At 48.9% G+C, this 24994-nt stretch overlaps 1 protein-coding gene across 7 annotated transcripts in view; it reads right to left on the reverse strand.

The window, feature by feature from the left end:
• PAX7 (paired box 7) overlaps positions 1-21512 on the reverse strand; it is a 145695-nt gene extending 124183 nt beyond the window's left edge. The window contains exons 1-4 of one of the 7 annotated variants that reach the window (XM_058160903.1): positions 20903-21512; positions 15129-15364; positions 13875-14001; positions 9517-9645 (exon numbers count right to left, since the gene is read on the reverse strand). In XM_058160903.1, the coding sequence (XP_058016886.1) occupies positions 9517-9645; positions 13875-14001; positions 15129-15364; positions 20903-20987 (577 nt within the window). In that variant the 5' untranslated portion in view covers positions 20988-21512. Of the gene's footprint in view, positions 1-9516; positions 9652-13874; positions 14005-15128; positions 15365-19627; positions 19879-20902 lie in introns of those variants that run through there. The other 6 variants (XM_058160901.1, XM_058160902.1, XM_058160900.1 and 3 more) reach the window with 6 other exon arrangements.
• Between the last annotated feature and the right edge of the window lie 3482 nt (positions 21513-24994).

Consider the following 24994-nt stretch of genomic DNA (forward strand, 5'->3'; position numbering starts at 1 on the left):
CTTCTCCTCTCCTCCTTCCTTCCCTCCTCCTCCTTCCTTCCTTCTCCTTCCTTCCTTCCTTCCTTCCTCCTTCTCCTTCTTTCCTTCCTTCCTTCCTTCCTTTCTCCTTCTCCTTTCTTCCTTCCTTCCTTCCTCCTCCTTCTCCTTCCTTCCTTCCTTCCTTCCTTCCTTCCTTCCTCCTTCTCCTTCCTTCCTTCCTTCCTTCCTTCCTTTCTTCCTCCCTTCCTCTTTCTCCTTCCTTCCTTCCTTCCTTCCTTCCTTCCTTCCTTCCTTCCTTCCTTCTTTCCTTCCTTCCTTCCTTCCTTCCTTCCTTCCTTCCTTCCTTCCTTCCTTCCTTCCTTCCTTCCTTCCTTCCTCCATTCCCTTCCCTTCCCTTCCCTTCCCTTCCTTTCCTTTTCTTCTTTTTCCTTCCCTCTCCCTTCTCCTTTCTTCTTCCTTCCCCTCTTTCCTTATTTTTCCTTCCTTGCTCTCTTCCCACCTTCCCTTCTTCCTCTTTGTCTTTCCTCTTTCCCTTTCTCCTTTCCTGCCCCTTCTTGCACGCTCAAATGCAAAAGGGGGAACATTTCTTCTTTTGTTTTGATAGCCCTCTGTCAGTGAAAACGGAGCGCACATGCTCCATTTTCGCTGGCAGAGGCACTGCGGGGCCGATCCTTTGCTGCTTCCAGGCTGGCCCCATGGGCCGGATCTAAGCACCCCGCGGGCCGGATCTGGTCCCCCGGGCCTTGAGTTTGACACCCCTGCTTTAGGGAAACCCCAAAGGTGAGACTACCTTACAGGGACGTTTTGAGAAAAGTGGCCATGACAAAGAGTTTGGCCCGACAAATAGAAGACAACGCATGGTGGGTTTTTTTTGTTTTTTCAGGGAATGCATTCAAGGCAGAAGGATTGGCATGCAACTCTTTGCATGACATATATATGACCAAGAGGCAGCTCGCAATGCCAATATGGGCTCCCTGATTTTGGAACAGAATGTATTACTGTCATTGTTAAAACTTCAATTCAATTCACAATCTGGGACCGGTAGAAACTGAACAGTTCAAGTCAGAGGTGAAATGCTACTGGTTCGGACCGGTTTGGCCGAACCGGAAGCGATGGCAGCGGGTGGTTCAGAGAACCTGTAGCGACGTCAGCATGAGGCTCCACCCACCCACCCAGTCGTCGTTACTTCCTGTTTTTAACAGAGGCTGACTCTGTAAACTGCTTAGAGAGGGCTGTAAAAGCAACTGTGAAGCGGTATATAAGTCTAAGAAGTGCTATTGCTATCTTCCTTCCTTCCTTCCTTCCTTCCTTCCTTCCTTCCTTCCTTCCTTCCTTCCTTCCTTCCTTCCTTTCCCAATGATTAGAATACAGTATTGCAGGCTAACTCTGCCCACTGCATGCAGTTCAATCCTGACTGGCTCAAGGTTGACTCAGCCTTTTGTCCTTCCGAGGTGGGTAAAATGAGGACCCAGATTGTTGGGGGGCAAGGGGCTGACTCTGTAAACTGCTTAGAGAGAGCTATGAAGCAGTCAAGTGCTATTGCTATTTTCCTTCCTTCCTTCCTTCCTTCCTTCCTTCCTTCCTTCCTTCCCAGTGGTTAGAATGCAGTACTGCAGGATACTTCTGCTGGCTGCCAGAAGTTTGGCAGTTCAAATCTCACCAGGCTCAAAGATGACTCAGCCTTCCATCCTTCCGAAGTGGGTAAAAGGAGGACCCCAGATTGTTGGGGGGAAGAGGCTGACTCTGTAAACCGCTTAGAGTGGGCTGTAAAAGCACTGTGAAGCAGTATATAAGTCTTAAGTACTATTGCTATCTATCTGTCTATCTATCTATCTATCTATCTATCTATCTATCTATCTATCTATCTATCTATCTATCTATCTTCCTCCTTCCCTCCCTCCCAGGTGGTTAGAAAGCAGTATTGCAGGCTAACTCTGCCCACTGTCAGAAGTTTGATCCTGACTGACTGGCTCAAGGTTGATTCAGCCTTCCAAGGTCGGTAACATGAGGAGCCAGATTGTTGGGGGCAAGAGGCTGACTCTGGAAACCGCTTAGAGAGGGCCATAAAGGCACCGTGAAGCATTATACCAGTCTAAGGGCTATTGCTATTGCTATTAAGACTCTCTATCAGAGGTGTGAATGGAACAACTTGGGGGAGACGGGACTCTGGGTCAGCTGCTTTCTGTAAGGTTCTACCAGCGGTTTTGAAATCTCTCTGCCTCCTGAAAGAATTTGGAAAGGAGGAGGGGAAAGTGTGTGTGTGTGAGAGAGACAGCGACAGAGACAGAAAGAGAGAGGGGGGGGAGGAAGAAGGGAAAAAGAAAAAGAAAGAAAGAGGGAGAGAGGGAGAGAAAGAGAGGGAGAAAGAGAGAGAGAGAGAGAGAAGAGAAAAAGAAAAAGGGAAAGAAAGAGGGAGGGAGAGAGGGAGAGAAAGAGAGAGAGAAGGGAAAAAAGAGAGAGAGAGAAAGAAAGAGAGAAAAAGGAAAAAGAAAAAGAGAGGGAGGGAGGGAGGGAGGGAGGGAAAAGAGAAAGAGAAAAAAGAGAGAGAGGGAGAGAGAGAAGGAGGGAGAAGGAGAAGAAAAGAGAGAGAGGGGGGAAAAGAAAAAAGAAAAAAAGAGAGAGAGAGGGTGGGAGAGAAAGAGTGAGGAAAGAGCGAGAGAAAGAAAAAGAGAAAAAGGGAGAGAGGGGGAGAGAGAGAGAGAGAAAAAGAGAGAAAGAAAATAAGAGAGTCAGAGACAGACGGACAGAAGGAATTGAATTTTGCAAATCAGGAGTTGAAAACCCTGCGGATCCCCTCCAACTTCCACATTTTCTGAAGGAGGAGGAGAAAGGATGCTGCGGGATGCTCCCCAAGGCAGGTGGGAAATTTCGAAAGCCCACAAACTTCGCTGGAGAAGCCACAGCAGGCGGGGACGGGGTTGGGAAAGGAAACTGGAGGGAAAAAAAGGGGGTTTCCTCGCGAGAAAGCTCCCCTGCTGGCTTTCGGGGTGCTTCCCCCACCCCCGACCCCCGGTTGCCTCCTCCTCCTCGCGGTTCGCCTTAACATCCCTGGACGTAGGAAGCGGGCCCGCTGGACAGGAGTCGAAAGATGGGGGCGCTTGAAACCGCCCCTTTTCTCGGGGTGGGGTGGGGGAGGGCGGGTGAAACACTAAACGGATTGTGAAATGCGGGGGTGATCGAAGTGGAGGGGGGGGGCGTTACTGTAATATATAAAACCATCATTCGGGTTTTCTTCCACTTGTCTTAACGAACCAAGAAGACCCCGACGCGGAGCCTCCGGGAGGAACGCATCCTGGATCATCATGACCCTTTCTGAAGCACCCCCAAAAGGCGGTTTGGGGGGGGGGACCCGCACTCCGGCCGAGGAGAGAGAGAGAGAGACAGAGAGAGCCGGGCGGGCGAACGGGCAGGTCCGCGCACAAAGGCGCCTTTTGCCGGGGCGTCTCGGCGGCCCCCGGGCGGGCTGGAGGAGGTAGGGGAGAAAGCGCCCACCCTCCCCCCCGACTCCCGCCCCCCAAATAGACGGCGCGGGCACTCGGACAAAACAGTGGCCGGCCGGGGAAGGTGGGGGAGGGTGTGTGTGTCGCGCGGAATAATTTACTTTTCCTTTCTCCCACCCACCCCCCGTCGCTTTTGTTCCCAACTTTGCTCCGCGCGCGAGCCTTTGAATGAGAATAAGCGCGACCCCCGCGACACTCATCCACCCCGCCGCCCCCGACCCAAAGGGGCGGCTTGCGAGATAGAGAGAGTGGAGTGGGGGGGGGTGCCTGTGTGGAAAGAGCCGCCCCGGGTCCGCCCAGCCGCCCCGCCGCCCCTCGCCCCTGAAGTTCAACAACTCGGCGGCGGCGGAGGGGAAGGGGAAGAGGATGAGGAAGAAGAGGGAGGAGGAGGAAGAGGAAGAAGAGGAGGAAGAGGAAGAGGGAGGAGGTGGAGGAAGAAGAGGAGGAAGAAGAAGAGGAAGAAAAGGAGGAAGAGGAAGAGGAGGGAAGAGGAAGAGGAGGAGGGGGGGCTCGGCTGGCCGAACGCCGGACCTCGAGGCTCCCGGCGCGTCCCCGCTGGGCCCGGAGAGACCGTAACGCCGGATTCGCCAGGCTTTTCCGACCGGCCGCCAACCGAGAGTCCAAGCGCCATCGGGGGTCGTTGGGGAAGTCGTTTTCGAGCCGAGCCGAGCCATCCAGGAGGGGTTTCAGTCGCTCCAGATGGGCTGGCTCAAGTCGGGTGCAGAGTGGCTTTCTTGCCCATCCCTTTCCCGACTCGACAGGGCGGAACGCGGCCCGCTTCTTGGCGAGGGTCCCGGCGGCAAGAGAAACCCCCCGCCCGGTCCTATCGCGGCTCCCGACTCGGCTACAGGCCGGGGAAGGGCCGGCCGATGTCGGCCGCCGCAAGTTCAGCGTTGTTTCCCGAACCCCGCCGCGGTTAGCGGGGAAACCTTCCCTTGGGGGCCCGCCAAATCCCTTTGCCGACCCCCAGCCCCCTCCCCCCGGCTCCGGATGGGTCCCCGCCGGGTATCCCGAAAATGATCTTTTATTTTCCACCCACCCACGCCGGCCGGCCGGCGAAACAGAAAAGGCCGGCCGGCCAAACGCGAAATCGCGGCGACGCCTTTTCTCTTTCTCTCTCTCTCTCTTCGCCCGCCCTCCAAACGAAATATGGAAGATGCGTTTTTAAAAAAAAAGGCGGAAAAAAAAAGAGACGAAGGGTTTTTTTTTCCCTTTGAAAAAAAGTAGTTTTTCCCTTTGAGAGAAGCGAAAAAGAAAAAAGAAAAGAAAAGAGAGGGAGAGAGAGAAAGAGAAGGACAGACAGAAACAGAGAGAGAAAGAGAAAGAGAAAAAGAAAGAAAGAAAGAGAAAGAAAAAAATTGAGAAAGAGAGAGAGAAAGAAAAAGAGAAAAGAGAAAATACAGAGGGAGAAAGGGAGAGAGGGAAAGGGAGAGAAAGAGAAAAAAAAGAGATAGAAAGAAAGACAGAGAGGAAGAAAGAGAGAGAGAGAGAGAGAGAGAAAGAAAGAAAGAAAGAAAGAAAGAAAGAAAGAAAGAAAGAAAGAAGGGGGTTACGGTTCCATTCGATTGCAACACGACCCCCTAAATTCGCCTGACCTCCCCCCTCCCGAACGCAGGCAGAATCCGTTTTGTGTGTGTGTGGTTTTTTTTTAAAGAGAATTTGACGGGGGTTTCTCCTGGATGCCTCCCCTCCCCTTCCCTCCTCCGAACGATATTCGCGAATAATTGAATCTGATGTCCCCTGTCCCGTCCACCGCCCCCCCCGTCCCCCCCGTCCCCCCGGGGGCATCCTTCAGCTGTCACGGGAGGTTCCTGGGGACCGTTTAAAAAGAGGAGAAGAAACAGGCAGCGGAATTGATCTCTTTAACAGAGCCATTTAAGCAGGCGCGCGCGGCGGCTCTCAAAGCAAGTGATCCGTAGTGACTCCGCTTCCCAGCCGGAGCCCCCTCCTCAACCTTCCCTCCCCCGCCCCACGGCCGCCCTCTTCTCCCTTTCAACTTTAAAAAAAAGAAGAAGAAAAGAAACAGTCCAAATCCCCCTCCCCATCTGAACCCCCCCTCTCAATTTGAACACACACACATACACAATTTGGATGCCAAAAGTAACACAACGCACCAACACCTCGAGGGGAGCTCGCCACGACGCCCTCCCCTCCCTCACCGGAATTCTTTTATAATTTATAATTTATAATTTTAATTTTTGATTAGTGGCCTTTGAGATTTGTATTTAAAGATGTTTCCCCCCCCGCCTCAAAAAAAAAGAAAGAAAGAAAGAAAGAAAAAGAAGGAAGGAAGGAAGGAAGGAAGGAAGGAAGGAAGGAAAGAGTTAAGTGTCAACTGGTAACACATGCATTATTTCTTGGGAAAAAAGGAGGAAGGAAGAAAAGGAAAGAAAGAGAAAGAAAGAGAAAGAAAAAAGAAAGAAAAAGAGAAAGGAAGGAAGGAAGGAAGAAAGGAAGAAAGAAGAAAGAAAGAAAGAAAGAAAGAAAGAAAAAGAAGGAAGGAAGGAAGGAAGGAAGGAAAGAAAGAAAGAAAGAAAGAAAGAAAGAAAGAAAGAAAGAGAAGTGTCAACTGGCAACACATGTATTATTTCTTGGGGAAAAAGGAAAAAAGGAAGAAAAGGAAAGAAAGAGAAAGAAAGAGAAAGAAAAAAGAAAGAAAGAAAGAGGAAGGAAGGTAAAGAGGAAGGAAGGAAGGAAGAAAGAGTTAAGTTTCAATTGGCAATGCAAGCATTATTTCTTGGGAAAAAGGAAGGAAGAAAAGGAAGGAAGGAAGGAAAAAGAAAAGGAAGAAAAGGAAAGAAAGAGAAAGAAAGAGAAAGAAAAAAGAAAGAAAGAAAGAGGAAGGAAGGAAAAGAGGAAGGAAGGAAGGAAGAAAGAGTTAAGTTTCAATTGGCAATGCAAGCATTATTTCTTGGGGAAAAAAGGAAGGAAGGAAGAAAAGGAAGGAAGGAAGGAAAAAAAGAAAGAAAGAAGGAAGGAAGGAAGGAAGGAAGGAAAGAAAGAAAGAAAGAAAGAAAGAAAGAAAGAAAGAAAGAAAGAAAGAAAAGGACAGACATTTCCCTCTGGGGGGGCAATTTGTGTCTCTCCCAATTTTATCCTGTAATTCTCGGGATGAATTTGCAGGGAAGGGAACATTCCCCCCCCACCACCTTTCCCCTGCCTCCCCGCTTCCTTCCCTATTTTCCCAGCCTTTTTCTTTTTTTTCCTTTCCCTTTCCCTTTTCGGTATTCTTCTTCTTTGATTTTGGGAAATAAAAGAAAGCAACTCACGTGGGATTGATTTGAACACTTCGCGATGATGCTCGTGTCAAATGCGGGCACTGTCCTTGCTCATCCCTGCCTTCTGAATTGTGTTATGATTTATTGTTTGGGTGCATATTGATATATTGATCAATTGTGTTGTAAATGTTGTACCTTGATGAAGGTATCTTTTCTTTTATGTACACTGAGAGCATCTGCACCAAGACAAATTCCTTGTGTGTCCAATCACACTTGGCCAATAAAAATTCTATTCTATTCTATTCTATTCTATTTAAAAAAGAAAACCAAGGCGGAAGTCCCTAGGAAGAAGCATGCCTGGTTTGTGCATTTGTTAATATCACAATGTCTTTCTTTCTTTCTTTTTCTTTCTTTCTTTCTTTCTTTTTTTCTTTTTTTCTTTCTTTCTTTCTTTCCTTCCTTCCTTCCTTCTTTCTTTTTTCCCTCCCTCTCTCCCTCTCCCTCTCTTTTTCTTTTTTCTTTTTTCTCTTTCTTTCTCTCTCTCTCTTTCTCTTTCTCTTTTTTCCTTCTTTCTCTCTCTCTCTTTCTCTCTCCCCCCTCTTTCTTTCTTTCTCTTTTTCTCTTCTCTCTCTCTCTCTCTCTCACCCACATTCAAGACTTTATTATAAATAAAGAGTTTATTAAAAATATTTAATTTTGTTGGTTCTCCGTTATTATGAATTCAAACATGGTTTTAAAAGTGTGAAATAGATTTTTTTGTTTTTTTTTTAAAAAAAATCCTCCCCACCCCTCAGTTTGTAGGCTTTCTGGCCTCAAACTGGGAAAGGTAATGTAAAAAAAAAAATCTAAAATCCCAAATGTCTCAAGAATTGATACAGTGCCCCAGTTGAGCGAATGAAGAAATGCGTTTAATGACTCTGCGCCTCAAACTCCAATGCAAAATAAATTATAAAATAAGTAAATTTTTTTAATAAAAATGTATTAATTTCTACTAAGGGTTTTTTTCCCCATTGTTTAACCGGAAAATATACTAACACTGATGGTCTTCTAGAATATGAAACAGGTAGAGAAAGAGGTAAACTGATCTTAAATATACTGTATTTTTTTTTAAAAAAAATCTGATTTCTTCCTGCTTTAAAATATTGGGGGGGGGGGAGTCTTGTATAGATACTACCCAAGATTTTGTACAGTTCCAATTTTTGTGAATATTTAGTTAATTCCTTAAAGGTGTCAGAAAAAGACATCCAAGATTTTATTACTTTCTCAAAGGTCTTATTCTAGCTTAAATGTCACCTGTCTGAGAATGTCTTCATAGATTAAAGCAAACAACTCATTTCCTCAAAAAAAGAGCCTAATTCAGGAGTGAAATGCTCCCGGTTCGGACCGGATCGCCTGATCTGGTAGCGATGGCGGCGGGTGGTTCGGAGAACCGGTAGCAAAAATCCCTGCCCCTCCGCATGCCCAGCTGAGCCATGTGGTCATCAGAGGTTTTTTTTAAAAAAAACTTTTAAAAGCATTTTTTCTTCGGCTGAAAAAAATGCTTTTAAAAGTAAAAAAAAGCCTCTGATGATCGCGGGGCTCAGCTGGGATCGTCAGAGCCTTTTAAAAGCATTTTTCTACAACCTCTTCGGCTGAAGAGGTTGTAAAAAAAATGCTTTTAAAAGGCTCCTCTGACGATCCCAGCTGAGTTGCCGGATCGTCAGACCCTTCGGTAGAAAAAAATGCTTTTAAAAGGCTCTGGTGATCCCAGCTGAGTTGCCTGATCGTCAGAGGCTTTTAAAAGCATTTTTTAACAACCTCTTCGGCTGAAGAGGTTGTAGAAAAAATGCTTTTAAAAGTAAAAAAAAAAGTTGCCCACACCCACCCAGTCACACTACCGCCCACCACCACCACCAAGCCACGCCCACAGAACCGGTAGTAACAAATTTTACATTTCACCCCTGGGCTAATATATAACATTTTGCAAACTGCACATCCACATTTAAACCAAACACACCCCTATGCACAACTGAAATAAGCTTAATGATTCTCGTTTATTGTTTTGCACCGATTTCTCTTTCGTAAAATCGTAAGCGGCTGGTTTGCAGGGACCCAACAATTCTTATTCGATTTAAACCAAGTGCTCTGTTGAACTAGCCACCAGGATAAACTAACCCTTGGAAACAAGTGTACTTATTTTTGTTTACGTGCTACAACAAAACAACCATTTCAACATCGCGACAAAGCGGTGGGTCCCTTGTGTGGAAAACTGCCTCTTCCCCAAGCACAGAAAACTAGCCGCTCAGGGGAATCCAGTAAAGTAGAAATCTAGCTAACTCCAGAGTCTCATATGCAGAATTTAATGCAGACCGATAGCAAACGGAATAGAATACAAAACAACCAGAGTTGGAAGGGACCTTGGAGGTCTTCTAGCCCAACCCCCTGCTCAGGCAGGAAACCCTAGACCAGTTTCAGACAAATGGCTTTTTCCATTTGTCTTGAGGCATCCATTGCCAAATCTGCAGGGGGGGGGAGGGGGGAGGAACAAAACCCTTAAGTTTGTAAAAGTGCACATTTCTTTAGAAGAAGGAAAATCTTGAAACTGGGAAACGGAGAGTTATAGAAATTTCGACCGTCCGCTGGGAAGAAAATAAATTATTAGAGTGAAAAGTAGAGCGGTATATATAGAAAGCCATCGTAAGTAGGAAACACGATGTGAATTTCATTTACTCAGGAAGAAACCGTGCAGGGAAATTGAAAGGGGAACCTCTAAACTTTAAAAAAAAAAAAAAGAGATAATTTTTTTGGGGGGGAGGGGTTTCTTTTTAAGCCACGCCTACCTTTGTCACCCAAAATGCCATCGATACTATGCTTGGCCTTCTTCTCGCAGTCTTCCTCCTTCTTCTCGTGGTCCTCCTCTTCCTCTTTCTTCCCGAACTTGATTCGGAGCACACGGCTAATCGAACTCACTAAACCTCAGACAGTCAAAGACAGAAGAAGAACATATAAGCTGCTTTGGAAGGGAAGCGGGGGGGGGACCCAGAAGAGCCCCCCCCCCCAAAAAAAACCAGCGGCCTGGAATCGGAGAAACGTTAGGTGAAAATGACGACAAGATTCCGGCTTGATCTAGGTCAAGAGTCGGCAACCCGGGGCTCTGGAGCCGCATGTGGCTCTGTCATCCCTCTGCTGAGGCTCCCTGTCGCTGGATCGGCTCCACAATTGATAGGGTTTTCGGTTAGGACAGGTAGAGGAAAAAAGGATGCTGCTCTATGGTGGGGGGGAAACCAACTTCCGCTCGGCTCCAGAATTGAACATGGGGTTGGTGGCTTCGGGTTAGGACTTTTGTGGCTCTTTGAGTGTTTAAGGTTGCCGACCCATGATCTAGATTTTAGATGGTCACAGCATCTTCCGGGATGCTCGTTAACACCAGACACATTAACATGGTTAACCAATCTGAGGCTGTTGGGCTGGCTGCTTACGGGGCAAGGCCTGTCCTCTGGCTGAAGATCTGAACCAATCGAGAAATTCATTCAATGGCCAACCCAAATCGATTGGTTTTCTTTCTTTACTCGTGGTTACCTGCCTTCTCCTGTGCAGAGGCCACCTCCAAGACCCTGGGAAAGCAGCACACCTCAATCCATGTGGTTGAAGGCCACCTCCTCTCGTCTATTCAGAACCCCATCGTTCTCAACTAGCATGCTGACTGAAAATAATTCCATGCAACCCCCCCCCCCAGGATGCATTGTTTAATTCATCCATAAAGGTAAAGGTTCCCCTCGCACATATGTGCTAGTCGTTACCGACTCTAGGGGGGCGGTGCTCATCTCCGTTTCAAAGCCGAAGAGCCAGCACTGTCCGAAGATGTCTCCGTGGTCATGTGGCCGGCATGACTCAACGCCAAAGGCGCACGGAACGCTGTTCCCTTCCCACCAAAGGTGGTCCCTATTCTTTCTTACTTGCATTTTTATGTGCTTTTGAAACTGCTAGGTTGGCAGAAGCTGGGATAAGTCATGGGAGCTCACCCCGTTACACGGCAGCACTGGGGATTCGAACCGCTGAGCTGCCTGCCGACTTTTCGATGTTTGCTTCTGGTTTGGGGGCTTCTATCGATGCAAGAGGGTGCCACCAAACCCTTAAGATGTCATTTTTGGAAGCACCCAAAGAAACAGACAATGCAGGAATCTAGAACCTATTGAATATAATCCATGCCTCTTTGGAGCGCCATTCACAGAGAACTTCCTGGTCAGAGGTTAAAAGTCAGAATCCCTGGAGGGTGGCTGGCAATCAACTGAAACCATATTTTGACTTCTCTGTTTTGTAATTTATTATTGTGATGATTATTATTTTAAACTGGGCTGAACCATGAAATGGTAAGCCACTCCGAGTCACGCTGCAGTCACACAACTTCAAACATGCATGCGCGCGCCCGAGAAAGAAAAAAAAAATGGTGCTCCAAGACACGAACAACTCAAAGGACAGAGCCAGGAATAAAATTGGGTACTTTAGGTAAACAACAAGCCCACGGGCAACTCGCGGGGCCTAAGTGCTGCAGCTACCCATTTAATTGTGATGGATTATTAATACGTCCGCCCGCTTCTGTAAACGCCGCCCGTCTAAATAAAATAACCGCCCTTCCACACTGCTGTTTAATCCCCTGCCGTTCTTGAAGGCTAATTCCTTCCTCCATGGTACTTTCTTGGACATTACAATATTATCTGTTCCGGTGTCAAGAGGCTCAGGAGAGCCGATTTATTTATTTATTGCGCACAATTAATATTCTAACGAAAGGAATAAGATGACAAGCAAGAGGACCCTGGGTTTTGAATGCGCTTGCAGGCAACGCGTACACACCGCACCGGCAGTCCCAAGGAGAATCTGTTTTCAACAGGTTGCTTTGCTACAGGACCTCCGATTCCCCTGCCTGCGAGTGATTATTTTCAGGATAAAAAAGCAGAACCATGAAACAAACAGGGGAGCGGGAATGGTGGGGGGGGGAGGGCGAGACTCAGAAGGGCTATCAAGGCCTGGAGAAAATTGAAAAAAAAAAAGAAAGAAAGAAAGAAAAAAAGAGAGAGAGAGAGAGAGAGATAAGCTCTGTAAAGGGCTCCGAACATCTCAGAAACCCTTCCTGCCTTTTACAAACCTCGCCCTAATAAATACATCAGTGTGGTGATAGAGACCACAAGTGGCTTTTGAAATGGTTGGAGACTCATATTTTGGTTGTCAGTTAAGATTAACTGGTGTTTGGTTTTTTTAAAAAAAACAACATTCTGGTTAGCGTCGATAGCTTTCTTTCGAGAAGGTAGATAACTCCGCATGGATCACTGAACATGTATGTATGTATGTATGTATGTATGTGTGTATATATATTGTAGATCTTGGCATATTCGGGTCTTCTCCCGTGTAAGGTTGAGAGTATCTTGGCGACATTTCGACGAGGTCTCACTCTCATCTTCAGGCTGGTGCTTTCGGCTTCGTGCTTCTGTGAGCAAAGGGTGGTCGGAGCTGCCATCTCTCTATAAATACTGGTGGAGAGGTGGGGAGTATTTATAGAGAGACGGCAGCTCCGACCACGCTTTGCTCGCACAAGCACGAAGCCGAAAGCCCCAGCCTGAAGATGACGAGTGGGGTCTCGTCGAAAAGTCGCCAAGATACTCTCAACCTTACACGGGAGAAAACCCGAATATGTCAAGACCTATACCTGTGAAAACCTATGAAAACACACACACACACACACACACACTAATCAAATTAGGTTTCCTTCCTATTTCTTAAAGGTGTGTGGGAAGCTAGCGATCAATCTTTAATTGTAAAAAAAAAAAAACCCACTCACAAACACACCCACATGTGTGAATATGCACATCGTAAAAGAGACTTGTTCAGCAGACATTCCTGCGAGGAAGTTGTTTTGAACATCACGTTGGTGATGCAGAGTTAAGACTGGATTTTAAGCCAAACCATTTCTGCAGGGCCCTAGAAATTTTCCTGGGCCCTTTGGTCTCCTTTTGGTCTCCTTTTTTTTTTCTTTTTTCTTGATTTGCTTTTCTTACGAGGAGAACAAATTAAAAAAAATGTTAAAATGGAAGTTTTTTTTTGTTTTCTTGCAAGGACATCGTCCTCGTCTTCAAATGGCCGCGATAAAAAAAAATTCTGACTTGCAAGCTGGGGTGGGGGGGCAAAAATAAATAAAATCTTGCCATTTTTGATATACTGCAGGCTAAAGGGGTCTCCGTTTAAAACGTCCACCATAACCGACTTTGGCCTTCTTCGATAAAGAAGAAGCTGAAATGGCTTTCTAGCTTCAACTTCATCAGATGTTAGAGAGCCGTGGCTGAATGTGGCTCCTGCCATTGCCATTGCCAAGAATGGTCCAATTTGGTCAAGGGAGGTGAACCTCATCAGAAAGCCTAGGGCTAAAGGAAAATGCTTCCCCCCCCCTCAGTGAAATGGTACAGGCCAAATTCTGATGAAGATTAAAGAAAGTTTTTGAAAACCCAAGAAGTCTTCTGTAGAGTGGCTAGAAAGATATTTGGGCTAAATTGCTAGGACTTTGCTCCATCTTCAATTAACCCAATATTCTGAGCCTACACAGGGCTGAGCCCAAAATTAAGTATACGGTTTGGGTTGGCGACACAGAGTGAAATTCCAGATGTGCAAACCCAGTTCTTGTGGCTTGTTTAAAGGTAAAGGTTCCCCTCTCACATCTGTGCTAGTCGTTCCTGACTCTAGGGGGCAGTGCTCATCTCAGTTTCAAAGCCAAAGAGCCAGCGCTGTCCGAAGACGTCTCCGTGGTCATGTGGCCGGCATGACTCAACGCCAAAGGCGCACGGAACGCTGTTCCCTTCCCACCAAAGGTGGCCCCTATTTTTTCTACTTGCATTTTTTTCAAACTGCTAGATTGGCAGAAGCTGGGACAAGGAATGGGAGCTCACCCCATTACGCAGCCCTAGGGATTCGAACCACTGAACTGCCGACCTTTCGATCGACAAGCTCAGCGTCTTAGCCCCTGAGCCATCGCATCCCTTGTGGCTTGTTTAGATTTGGCCTAAAGTCACGAAGGAAGTTGGGTTAAAGGGAGTGAAGGTCCAGTTACAAGGTTTCCCTCCTTAAGCTGAAGGACATTGGCCATTGTGGAACTGGGGCCACAGGAAATACAGAACCGAAAAATCTTAACTCTGCGGTCTGGCTTCCTTCTCACCTGAAGGGACAGTGGTCCTGTCACAGTGGCCATCTTTGAGTAGCCGGTCTCGGATCTCCCAGCTAAACATGCCAGGATTCTCCCGCTTGTATTCTTCGATTTTTTTCTCCACGTCTGGAGTGGCAACCTGCTTTTGGGGTCAAGAGGAAGGAAAGGAAGGAAGGAAGAAGGAAGGAAGGGTGAAGAGGAAGAGAAGGAGAAATGGAGGGAGAACAGAGAAAAGAGAGATAGAGAAAGAAAGGAAGGAAGGAAGGAAGGAAGGAAGGGTGAAGAGGAAGAGGGAGAAATGGAGGGAGAACAGAGAAAAGAGAGGAAGGAAGGAAGGGTGAAGAGGAAGAGAAGGAGAAATGGAGGGAGAACAGAGAAAAGAGAGGAAGGAAGGAAGGGTGAAGAGGAAGATAGGGACAAACGGAGGGAGAACAGAAAAGAGAGAGGGAGGAAAGAAAGGGAGGGAGAGAGAAAGAGAGAGAACAAAAATGCACTTTTAAATTCAAATTCTACTGGCTAGCAATGGACTGCCAAGCTGGTTTGATCTGGGGAAGTCCTTTCCGTGCTCAGCCCAGAAGGCCCACTTCTCAAGAAGGTTGGACCAGCCACCCTTCCTTCTACTTCTTAAGAAAGGACAGAAGACCAGATCGTCCTGAAGAGAGGAAATTTGAGGAAAGTGGCTAAGCCCAGCCACGTAAGGGAGGATGGAAGAGGGAGGCTGTTCCCTCACCTAAGCAGATCTCACTCCAAGGGCATCTACCCAAGTTCTTGTAAAGCTAAAGGTGAAAAGGTTCCCCTCGCACTTACATTCCCGACTCTAGGGGGCGGTGCTCATCTCCGTTTCAAAGCCGAAGAGCCAGCGCTGTCCGAAGACGTCTCCGTGGTCATGTGGCCGGCATGACTCAACGCCAAAGGCGCACGGAAGGCTGTTCCCATCCCACCAAAGGTGGTCCCTATTTTTTCTACCTGCTTTCGAAACTGCTAGGTTGGCAGAAGCTAGGACAAGTCACGGGAGCTCACCCCCTTACAAGGCAGCACTGGGGATTCGAACCGCTGAGCTGCCGACCTTTCGATTCGACAAGTCTCAACGTCCTAGCCCCCTGAGCCACCGTGTCCCAAGTTCTTGACATTCCCCCCTTATTCTCCTTGCCAATGGAAGGCCAGGAAGGGGGCACAGAACCCAGACTGGCTTCTCCTGGCCTGGCCAGCTGCTGAGGTCGCCACTGCCCTCTCTCGGTGGGCTTTCTACTCCCCTCCCTCACTCACCCTGGGTTTGCTGCCACCGATGGCTCCCGGCCGGATGGATCCTGTTTCTTGGTACCGGCAAAGGATCTTGGAGACGCAGCCGTGGGAGACCCGCAGCTGGCGAGAGATGACGCAGGGCCGGATGCCATGGTGCGCCATCTCGACAATCTTATGGCGGATGTGGTTGGGCAGCGGGCGCCCATTGATGAAGACACCTCCCAGCTGGTTGACTCGCCCTTGGCCCAGCGGGGTCGAGACTGCAGGGGGGGGGAGAGGGAGGGAGGGAGGGAAAGGGGTCAAGGTGTAACCTGCCCAGTCTACAAGGGCTGCCCCTTCTTAGCCCCTAGACTGCACAGCGTCAACCATCCCACCCACCACCCACCCCTGTGCAAAAATCCCGTGGAAGTTGATACGGATAGGTTGCTTCTCCGGTTGGAGATGTCTCGGTAGCTCAGCTTCTAGCCTGAGAATTGGGGAAGGGTCCAGTCAAGGCCCCCCCTCACCCCCCATCCCGAGACCCTCACAGTATTCCGAAGACCGGGACACCCCTCCGCAGACTTCCGATGGCAGCTCAACCATCACGCTACAATGCTGATGATGAAGAAGACGACCCAAGCGAGGAGACCCCGTCTCCTCTTTCCTGGGGAGCAGCCAACATTTGCTTCCCCCTGCTCACTTTTAGGGTGTGTGTGTGTGTAAGAGAGAGAGAGAGAGCTCTTCCAGATGGAAAGCTGCAAAGCGGGATGGGTGGGGAGTTTGTCTCCTCTCCCCTCTGCTCCACCTTGGACGGATTCTCCAGCAAGAAAAAAAAAAGGGGGGGCGCGAAAGTACATCCTGAGGTGGGGTGGGGGCCGCTTAAATTTCCACAACGCCCCCCCTCCCCCGTTTGACTACCCGACAACACGATTCCTACATAGCATCGTTTCCCATCCATTCGGTCTCTGCAGGGCCCGCACCATACTTTGCATTCTCTTTTGAAGAGGGCAGAACGGCGAAATTCAGGTGCCCGGAGCCCCACCAGCAACCAGCGCTGGTTTTACGAGGAGGGTGCAGACCTCTCTCTCTCTCCCCCACTCCCTCAATCCTCCCTTCTGCACCCCCCCCCTCAGAAAAAAAGAAGTACCCTGCCCTATATGCAGGAACGGGGGATTAGAGACAATTGGGGGATGAAGTGAGGCTATGCAGTTGCAGCCATTTAAAAGCCCCCTTGATTAATGGCTTGGGTGGGTGGGTAAGGGGGGGGGATGCTACCTCTCCTCGGTCCCAGGGGGTCTCCTCTTCCTACCAAACACGGAGGAGGGGACGACGGCGACGACGACCCCCGCGCCTAGACTCTTCTTGTGTACGCCGTTCCCTTCCAGAATCTGCTTTTTAAAAGAGTTGGCGTTTGGAGTGTGAAGGCTGAGCCGGGGCAATTCCTTCCCCGTTCTTTTTTTTCTTTTTTTCCCTGTTCTGCCCCCCCACCCCGTGGGTATCCCACAGGAGGGTCTTTGGGGGAAAGGAAGGGTCGCCTCTGCTGTCTCTCCAAAGTCTGTTTTAGGAGAAGAAATCTCTCAGCGGCGGAGTCCGGGCTAGCCATCCATCGGTGGGCGGGCGGGTGGGCAATCCAACAAGGCTGGAAGTCGGGGACGCAGAGAGAGAGTGAGAGAGAGAGAGAAACCTCCAGCCGCTGAATCTACTTACAGCGGGTCAAACCCTTCGTCGGAGGAGTCAACGAGACGTCCTCTTTTTCTCCTTTGGGTTGGTTCGCTAAATTTTGCAAATCCCAAACGCGGGACCCACGGACCGACGGGTAAACGTGGCAAAACAGAGGGGGAAAAACAAAACCAAACCCCGGATCTGTTCTGTTTTGCAACCTGCAATGAAAACGGGGCTGGCGGGAGGGGGGGGGGAAACCTCTCTTTGGGAAAAATTAAAATGCCCAGTAACATCTAAAAAGGGGCGGAAATTGGGAAAACTTTCTGCCAACAGCTAGCTTTTCAGCATGCGATCCCTTACAATGATAATAAGTCACAATAATGATGATAATAATAATAATAATGCATTTTTGAATGTGCAGTTGACTGAGTTTGATGTTTAATGAATAAACTAAATAATAATAATAATAGTGAAGATAACTTGGTTGATACTTAGGATGCTGGCAGCAAGCCATATCAACCTTCAGCGCCGGTTAATGATATTCGTGATACATTTTTAAATGTTCAGTTGACTTAGTTTCATGTTTAATGAATAAAGTAAAAAATAACAATATTTAAGAAGATACTTGGTTGATACCTAGGATGCTGGCAGTAACCCATATCAACCTTCAGCACCGGTTAATGATATTTGTGATATATTTTTAAATGTTCAGTTGACTGAGTTTCATGTTTAATGAATAAAAGAGACGGTGATGGTGATGATGATGATGATAATAATATTTAAGAAGATACTTGATTGATACCTAGGATGCTGGCAGCAAGCTGTATCAATCTTCAGCTCCAGTCAATGATATTTGTGATACATTTTTAAATGTTCAATTGACTGGGTTTCATGTTTAATGAATAAAAGATAATAATAATAATAATAATAATAATAATAATAATAATAATAATAATAATAATAATAATAATAATAATAATAATAATAATAATAATACGAAATCCAGCATAGTTATCTCGTTTGCTGTGTATACTGTCATTTTGTGTAAATAATAATACTACCCCAGGTTTTTGGGAAGGTCTCAATAGGTGGTCAAAACGCTAGTCTAAACATCTGGTTGACTGTACCGTGAACCGTTACATTGCCTCACTTTATGACCGAGTGTTGAATGCTGCTATGTCCAAGTTGCCTACCCTTTAAGTAAACCAGTGTGTACACTTAACACTACCTAGTTTAATTGGATGTAGGTGTGCAAAACCTGCCTTTTCATGAGTTCCCTCCACTACCCAGAGAGTCACTTTGGTGTCGGTCAGTCCTGGGTGTGACACAAAAACCAACCGAGTGTGGTTTATTTAACAAACACATCTTAAGCACATCTGGTGCTTTTAATTGCCCAACGGGCGGCCATCTCCCGCTCTGCTTTTCACCCTAAAGGTAAAGGTTTAAAAAGATTTTCCTCGGGTTTGTTTTTTTTAATTTCCAGCTATGCACCCAGCGTTTACATCTGGTTGCCCGTTTTACTAACCCCCCGGTTTGCTTTCGGTTGGAGAAGTTAAACATCCTAAAACACAAAATGGGGAAAAAAAATGCTTTTCTCCAATCTCCGGACGCAATTCCCCCCCCCGCCCCCCGCCTACATATTTGAAAGAATCTTCTTGCTATTCTAAAAACTTTCTCCTTGGTTTTTCTACTTTAGGCGCGGGAGAAAAACTAGCAAAAAGTGCGGAATTTGCTTTGTCCGCCGCCTTTGCAAAAGCCGGTTTTAAAAACAAGATTTCCCTAACCTTAAAATTTAAGATTTTCGTAATGGCCTCACTTTCTTAATTACATTAAAAAACAAAACAAAAAAACGGACGGCCACACACCAACCACACACCAATCAGCGCACAATTAAAAATAAATTTTAACAACCGCCGGGGAGCCCAGCTTCCGTTCTGTATTTTCAAAGGAAAGCTAGGGACACTTCTTATTTCGGAGTTAAATTTATCCCGTGTTGCGGGGTTCCCCCCCCCCAACCCGGGAGAAATTTCAATTTCCCACCCGTTTGAAATATGTAAAGTCTGTCCGATTAATCAGGCGGGTTCATGCGCCCACGGGTGCTTTTAAGTGCAAATTCGTTGCCGTTTTCTCATCCCGGCTGGTCGAGATCCAACCAACCTATCACACTGGGTGCATAATAATAATAATAATAATAATAATAATAATAATAATAATAATAATAATAATAATAATAATAATAATAATAATAATAATAATAATAATAATAATATCATCTCAGTTGACTGAGTTTCATGTTTAATGAATAAATAATAATAATAATAATATCATCTCAGTTGACTGAGTTTCATGTTTAATAAAAAAAAGTTAATAATATTTCAGTTGACTGAGTTTCATATTTAATGAATAAAGCATATAATAATAAATAATAATAATAATAATAATAATAATAATAATAATAATAACTCAGTTGACTGAGTTTCATATTGAATGAATAAAGTAAATAAAAATATTATTTCAGTTGACTGAGTTTCATGTTGAATGAATAAAGTATATAATAATAATAATAATAATAATAATAATAATAATAATAATAATAATAATAATAATAATAGTAACTCAGTTGACTGAGTTTGATGTTGAACGAATAAAGTAAATAAAATATTATTTCAGTTGACTGAGTTTCATGTTTAATGAATAAAGTATATAATAATAATTATTATTATAAATATTTTTTTTTAAATGACGGTTTGTGTAGGTGCGTGTTTGTCCCTCTGCCCCTTTGACGCGGTTCCCCCGCACACAAAAAAGTCGTTTCCAGACCCTCGCCTGGCTGTTTAACCAAGAATCACGCGCCACTAATTCGAAGTCACTCGGAGTGATACCTCATTAGCCACGGCTAAGCCTCGAGTGGACCATCCGCCGCCGCTGCCGACGCGCGGTCATTATTCTCCATCACGATGTACAAATATTTTGGTAATCCTTTTGATCCTTCTTTCTTTTGCCCGGACTGTTTCCTTTCCATTCGCTACAGAGAAGAGCCACTTCACGCCAATCCTCGCCGCGCGCGCGTGTGTGTTTTCGCGGGCCGGCCGCGGCTCCCCTCTTTCCTCGCCACCCTTCCCGGCTTCCCACTTGAGCACGCTTGAGGGGCACCCAATTTGCTTTAATAAATGCAGAAAGGGACTCCCGAGTTTGTTTTAATTCCGCGGCGGAGGAGCAGCAGCCAAGAAACGGTCGGAGGGGCGGGAGGGATGGGATGTAGGGAGGGTGGGGGAGAGAGAGAAAGCGAGGCGGCTAAGGGAAAGTCTTCCGATGAATTCATATCCCATTTTCCCAGATTTTTTTTTTTCCGGGGCCGGCGGGAAAAGAAGGAAAGCCGGGCGAGAAAAGGAACGAATATATATATATATATATATTTGGAAAGCCCACGCGCGCCCGCCTTTCCGCCGCCCGCGTCCGAGCAATCTAAACCGTAAAACAAAAATAACGATGCCAACAAATTATGAATAAACACTATGGGGAAAAGAAGCGCCCCCCCCCGCACCCTCCGATTCGGTTAAGAGAAGATTGAGCAGCGACCAAACTCTTTTTATCCCGTCCCCCCCCAAAACCCACCCAAAACGGCAAAGGCTAGATTTTGCGCGTCCCCCTCCGTTCTTCTTCAACCCTCCCGAATCTTATACCAAGGGAGCTCCGCTGCTCGCGTCGATGGGCAGGGAGAGGGGCTTTTCGGGGAAGGGATGTCCAAAGCCCAAAGTTGCCCCCTCCCCCGGTTGGAAAGACCACCCCCACCCGAAAGGAGCCCACCGGCTGTCCCGGAAGCCGCGTCCCCTGCTTTTCCCGCGGGGACTTTTTTCCGAGTCCGCTGGGAATTTCGAAGGACGCGCTAAACTTTTGTCTTTGGGGTTTTGTTTGTTTGTTTTGTAAGTCCGAGGAGTTTTCTCCCCCAAGAAGGTGGCTGGGTGGGTGGGGGGTAAGAAAGAATGGATGCGGCGCCCCCCTTCCCTCCTTCGCCGAAGGGGAGAGGGCGAAAACGGCATCTTTTTTTAAAAAAAGGAAGCATCGAAAGAACCAGAAAGTTGGCAGAAGGTTCTCCGAAGGAGACCCGGGGCGGCCGGTTCAGCTTTTTCCCACCCGTCCCGAGGTTCCCACGTTACCTTCCAACGGGAATCCGGTGCGGGGATAATTCTGCCCGGGCGCCGGGCGCATCATCCTGGGGACAGTCCCGGGCAGGGCGGCCATGCTCCAATCCAGGTTGCCGGGCTCGGTGGAGAAGAAGCGGCGGCGAAGGCAGCGCCGGAGTCTCCTTGGTCCCTAACTCGAGGCGAGGCTAGGCGGGTGGGTGGGTGGGAGGGGGCAGAGCGACCCTCCCCGAGCTGCTGTCCTCCGGGGAGCAGCGCCAGCACGGGCGGGCAGGCTTTCCTTAAGGGGGTGTTTGGGAAAGCGCCCCAATTCTGCAGCTGGCACACCGGGCAAAGCAACCACGCCGCCGCCGCCGGTCTCTCTCTGCCTCCCGAAAACGGCTCCCCGGCTCGTCTCCCTTGGATTTTGTGCTACTTCGGGGGCGGGAGGCGGGAGTGGGGGGGGGAAGGGGGGGGCGTCTGCTGGGAAAAAAAAAGAAAAGAAAAAAAGAAGAAGAAGAAAAAAAACAACACCACCACCAGGGAACTTTCGGCCAAGGCTGGGAGTAAAGGAGTTGTGCCGGGCTGCAGGGGCCTCCGCAGCTTGCCTCTCCTTTCTTGCCACCCGCCCGGCCCCCCCCCCCAACCCGCTCTACTTCCAATCCAAGCCTCTTTTTATTCATGAGCTGAAGGCAGGGAGTTGGCAGCGAGGAAGCCAATGGGGGAGGGGGCAGGCTAGGAGGCGGCCCCCCCCTACACACACACCCTCCCCGTTTGCGCCTTCCTCTGCAGGGCTGCCCCCGAGATCGCGCCTAGGAGCTCGCCCCTAGGAGACCTCAGCGGGGTCTCCCCGTTATCCCCCCCCCCGCCGCCGCGGCCCGCCCGGCTTTTTTTTTTTTTTGGCAAAGTTGAGGTGGCGGGAAGGCGGGGGGGGGCGCCTTCCCTCCCTCCCTCCGCCCCACCCCTCCCCCAAAGCTCAGGAAGAGGCCGAGGCACAGTGATGCCCCTTCTACACCCCGGAGGGTGTCCCCATCATCCGCAGCTCAAAGGTCAGCTGAGGAGGATGGGATCTGCGACGGGACGCCTCCGGGGGTGGGGGTGGCGGGTGGGCTGCCCCAGAGTCCTCTTGCTCTGCCCTACGGGTCGGTGGGGCTTTGGGAGGGTCTGGCTGGTTAAAAGCCCACCTTGTGACAGGGGTCTCCTCCGCCAGGGAAGCCCCACGGCCTGGGACCCCCAAAGACTCGGTTCAATTTGGGTGGGATGGGGGCTTCTCCCCGCAGGTTCCTTTCCTGGTTCCCGCGCAAGACCCCTTCCTCCCCAAAGGAAGAGGGTCAGAGGCAACCGGGGAGCGGTCCGGTCGGGGGAAGGAAGGAAGGACGCCCGCGGGCGCTTTCCCGTAGTCTCAGCCCGTTCCGAGGCTCATTTTCCTGCAAGGAGGCACCCCTCCCGTCCGACCCCCGGCTCTGCCCGCCGCAGAGTGGGCGCTCCAGGCGGCCCCGGCGTCCGTTCTTCCCCCCAGCTTTCGCCCAGCCCCGCTTCCCCACTCCCCACGTCCAGCGCAGCCCAAAACTCCGGGAAAAGATGTGGGGGGGGGGCGAGATGTGCTCAGCTCTCTAACCACCACCCCCGTCTGCCGAGCGGAGCGGCGAGGGTCAGTCTTCCTGGACGCTCGCCCCCCCACTCCCTTCCCGCCCCACTCCTGGGCCCACCTCGGGCGGAGGGTCTCAGGATTTGGCCACCTTTTCCAAAGGGAAGGAAGGTGAGTGGGTGAAGGGTGGGTGGGTGGTGGGAGAGGAAGCGAAAGCACCCCGATGGGGGATCCTCGGGGTCCCTCTGTCTGCCCCTTAAGAACCACAAGGGCTTTCCGAGAGGGGGAGAAGAGGTTGAAGGTTGAAGGTTTTCTCTTGGCTGCCACAGGTTTCAAAAAACGCAGCGCCCACCGCCTCAAAAATGTCATGCCGTCCTAACAAAACCAGGGTGGGGGGCGTCTAGCGATTTCTGCCCCCCCCCAGATATATTTGGAAGAGGACTAGAGGCTGGGGTGGGGAGCTTTAAGGTAGAAAGGAAAGGTGTACAGGGCAGGTGTGTGTAACCCGCAGAGAGGCTCCAGTCTCTGGCAGCTTTTCCGCCTTTGGGGGGACACAACCCTCGGGCCCCATGTTCCCCAGCCGGCATAGCCCAGACTCTTGTTCTTGAAAAGCACCGCATCTCCTGTCGTCCCTCCCCACCCCCATCCCCGCCCAGTTATAGGGATCCCAACAAGAATCGCTCTCCCTCGCTCCCCAATTTTCCAGAAATGGGATTGGAATTCCAGATTCTCTATCCCTAGAAAAGGGCTGAGCCACCCACCCCAACCCCTCCCTTCCCCATCAGTCCCCATCAGACACACACACACACACACACACACACACACACACACACACACACACACACACGGCACTCAGTAGGACACAAATTCCCCCTGCAGTCAAACCCAGCGCTAGACAATACATCAGATTTACGGGCAGCTATGTTGAAGGAGGAAGGGACCCGGTGGCTCAGTGGCTAAGACGTTGAGTTTGTTGATCGAAAGGTCGGCAGTTCACTGGTTCCAATCCCTAGTGCCCCGCTCCCGTGACTTGTCCCAGCTTCTGCCAACCTAGTAGTTTGAAAGCATGTAAAAAAAAAATACGCAAGTAGAAAAATAGGGTCCACCTTTGGTGGGAAGGTCACAGCGTTCCGTGCGCCTTTGGCGTTGAGTCATGCCGGCCACATGACCACGGAGACGTCTTTGGACAGTGCTGGTTCTTCGGCTTTGAAACGGAGATGAGCACTGCCCCCTAGAGTCGGGAACGACTAGCACAGATGTGCGAGGGGAACCTTTTCCTTTACCTTATGTTGAAGGAGGAAGGTGAGCACACTACACACCCGTTTTTTGAAACAAGTCAACATACAACATACAACATACTACATCATCATCAGCCCACTTGCCGTCCCCAAATCCGGCCCGCTTTCCCTCCCCAAGTCTGACCAAGTCACAAGTCTTTCTACCTGCAAGTGGAAAAAAAATGAATGAAAGGTGAGGTAGTCTTTATAGCTGGGAGGAGGGCCTCAGGATTTAGGATACGAATAGATGGGGACAGTAGGATAGAGCGGTGCGCTTATGCACGCCTCTTGCGGACTTCTTAGGAACGGGGTGAGGTCAACAGTAGACAGTTGAAAGTTAAAGTTATGGGAATTTGGTTTTCCAAGGCATAAATTTGACAGCCTTTTCCGGGGGTGGGGTGGGGTGGGGGAGTGTTGCTGGGATGCCCTTCAATTTCCTCTCCCTTCCAGAATTGTGGAATTGTGGAGGTGGGAAAAAGTGAGGAAGAGGTGTAACCTTCTGAAGGAAGATTTTGGGGTACTTCAGAAGGGGGATCACCCTGCCCGCCAGAGGAGAGAGGCCTCTGGATAGGCCCGAGTTTCTATTTTTCTTCTTCTTTTTCCGTCTCAGTTTAAAGAGCGAGAAGCCCACAACTGCAAACAGTCATGGCCTGTTTCTTTGAAGTCGCCAACTTTGGGCCTGTCTCAGTGGGGAAATCCAATTTTTAAAAAAATGTGGGCGTGGCTTGGTGGGCGTGGTGTGGCTTGGTGGGCGTGGCTTGGTGGGCGTGAGAGGGGAAGGATACTGCAAAATCTCCATTTCCTCTCCACTGTAGGGGAAGGATACTGCAAAATCTCCATTCCCTCCCCACTCCAGGGGGAAGGATACTGCAAAATCCCCATTCCCTCCCCACTCCAGGGGGAAGGATACTGCAAAATCCCCATTCCCTCCCCACTCCAGGGGGAAGGATACTGCAAAATCCCCATTCCCTCCCCACTCCAGGGGGAAGGATACTGCAAAATCTCCATTCCCTCCCCACTCTGGGGCCAGTGGTATTTGCCAGTTCTCTGAACTGCTCAAAGTTTCCGCTACCAATTCTCCAGAACCTGCTGGATTTCACTCCTGGCCTGTCTGGATACTTGGAGAACATCAACCATAAGATGGTATCTTCAGCTCCAACAGGTCTCCATTGCCCCTCGCTTAAGTGTGGGGTTGTGTTCATTTCATCCCAGAGAGCCTACATCCCAGACGCTCAGCGTTCCACTTCTGGATTCGCACCATAA

The sequence above is a fragment of the Ahaetulla prasina genome, chromosome 18, assembly GCF_028640845.1.
Source record: "Ahaetulla prasina isolate Xishuangbanna chromosome 18, ASM2864084v1, whole genome shotgun sequence".
Lineage (NCBI taxonomy): Eukaryota > Metazoa > Chordata > Lepidosauria > Squamata > Colubridae > Ahaetulla > Ahaetulla prasina.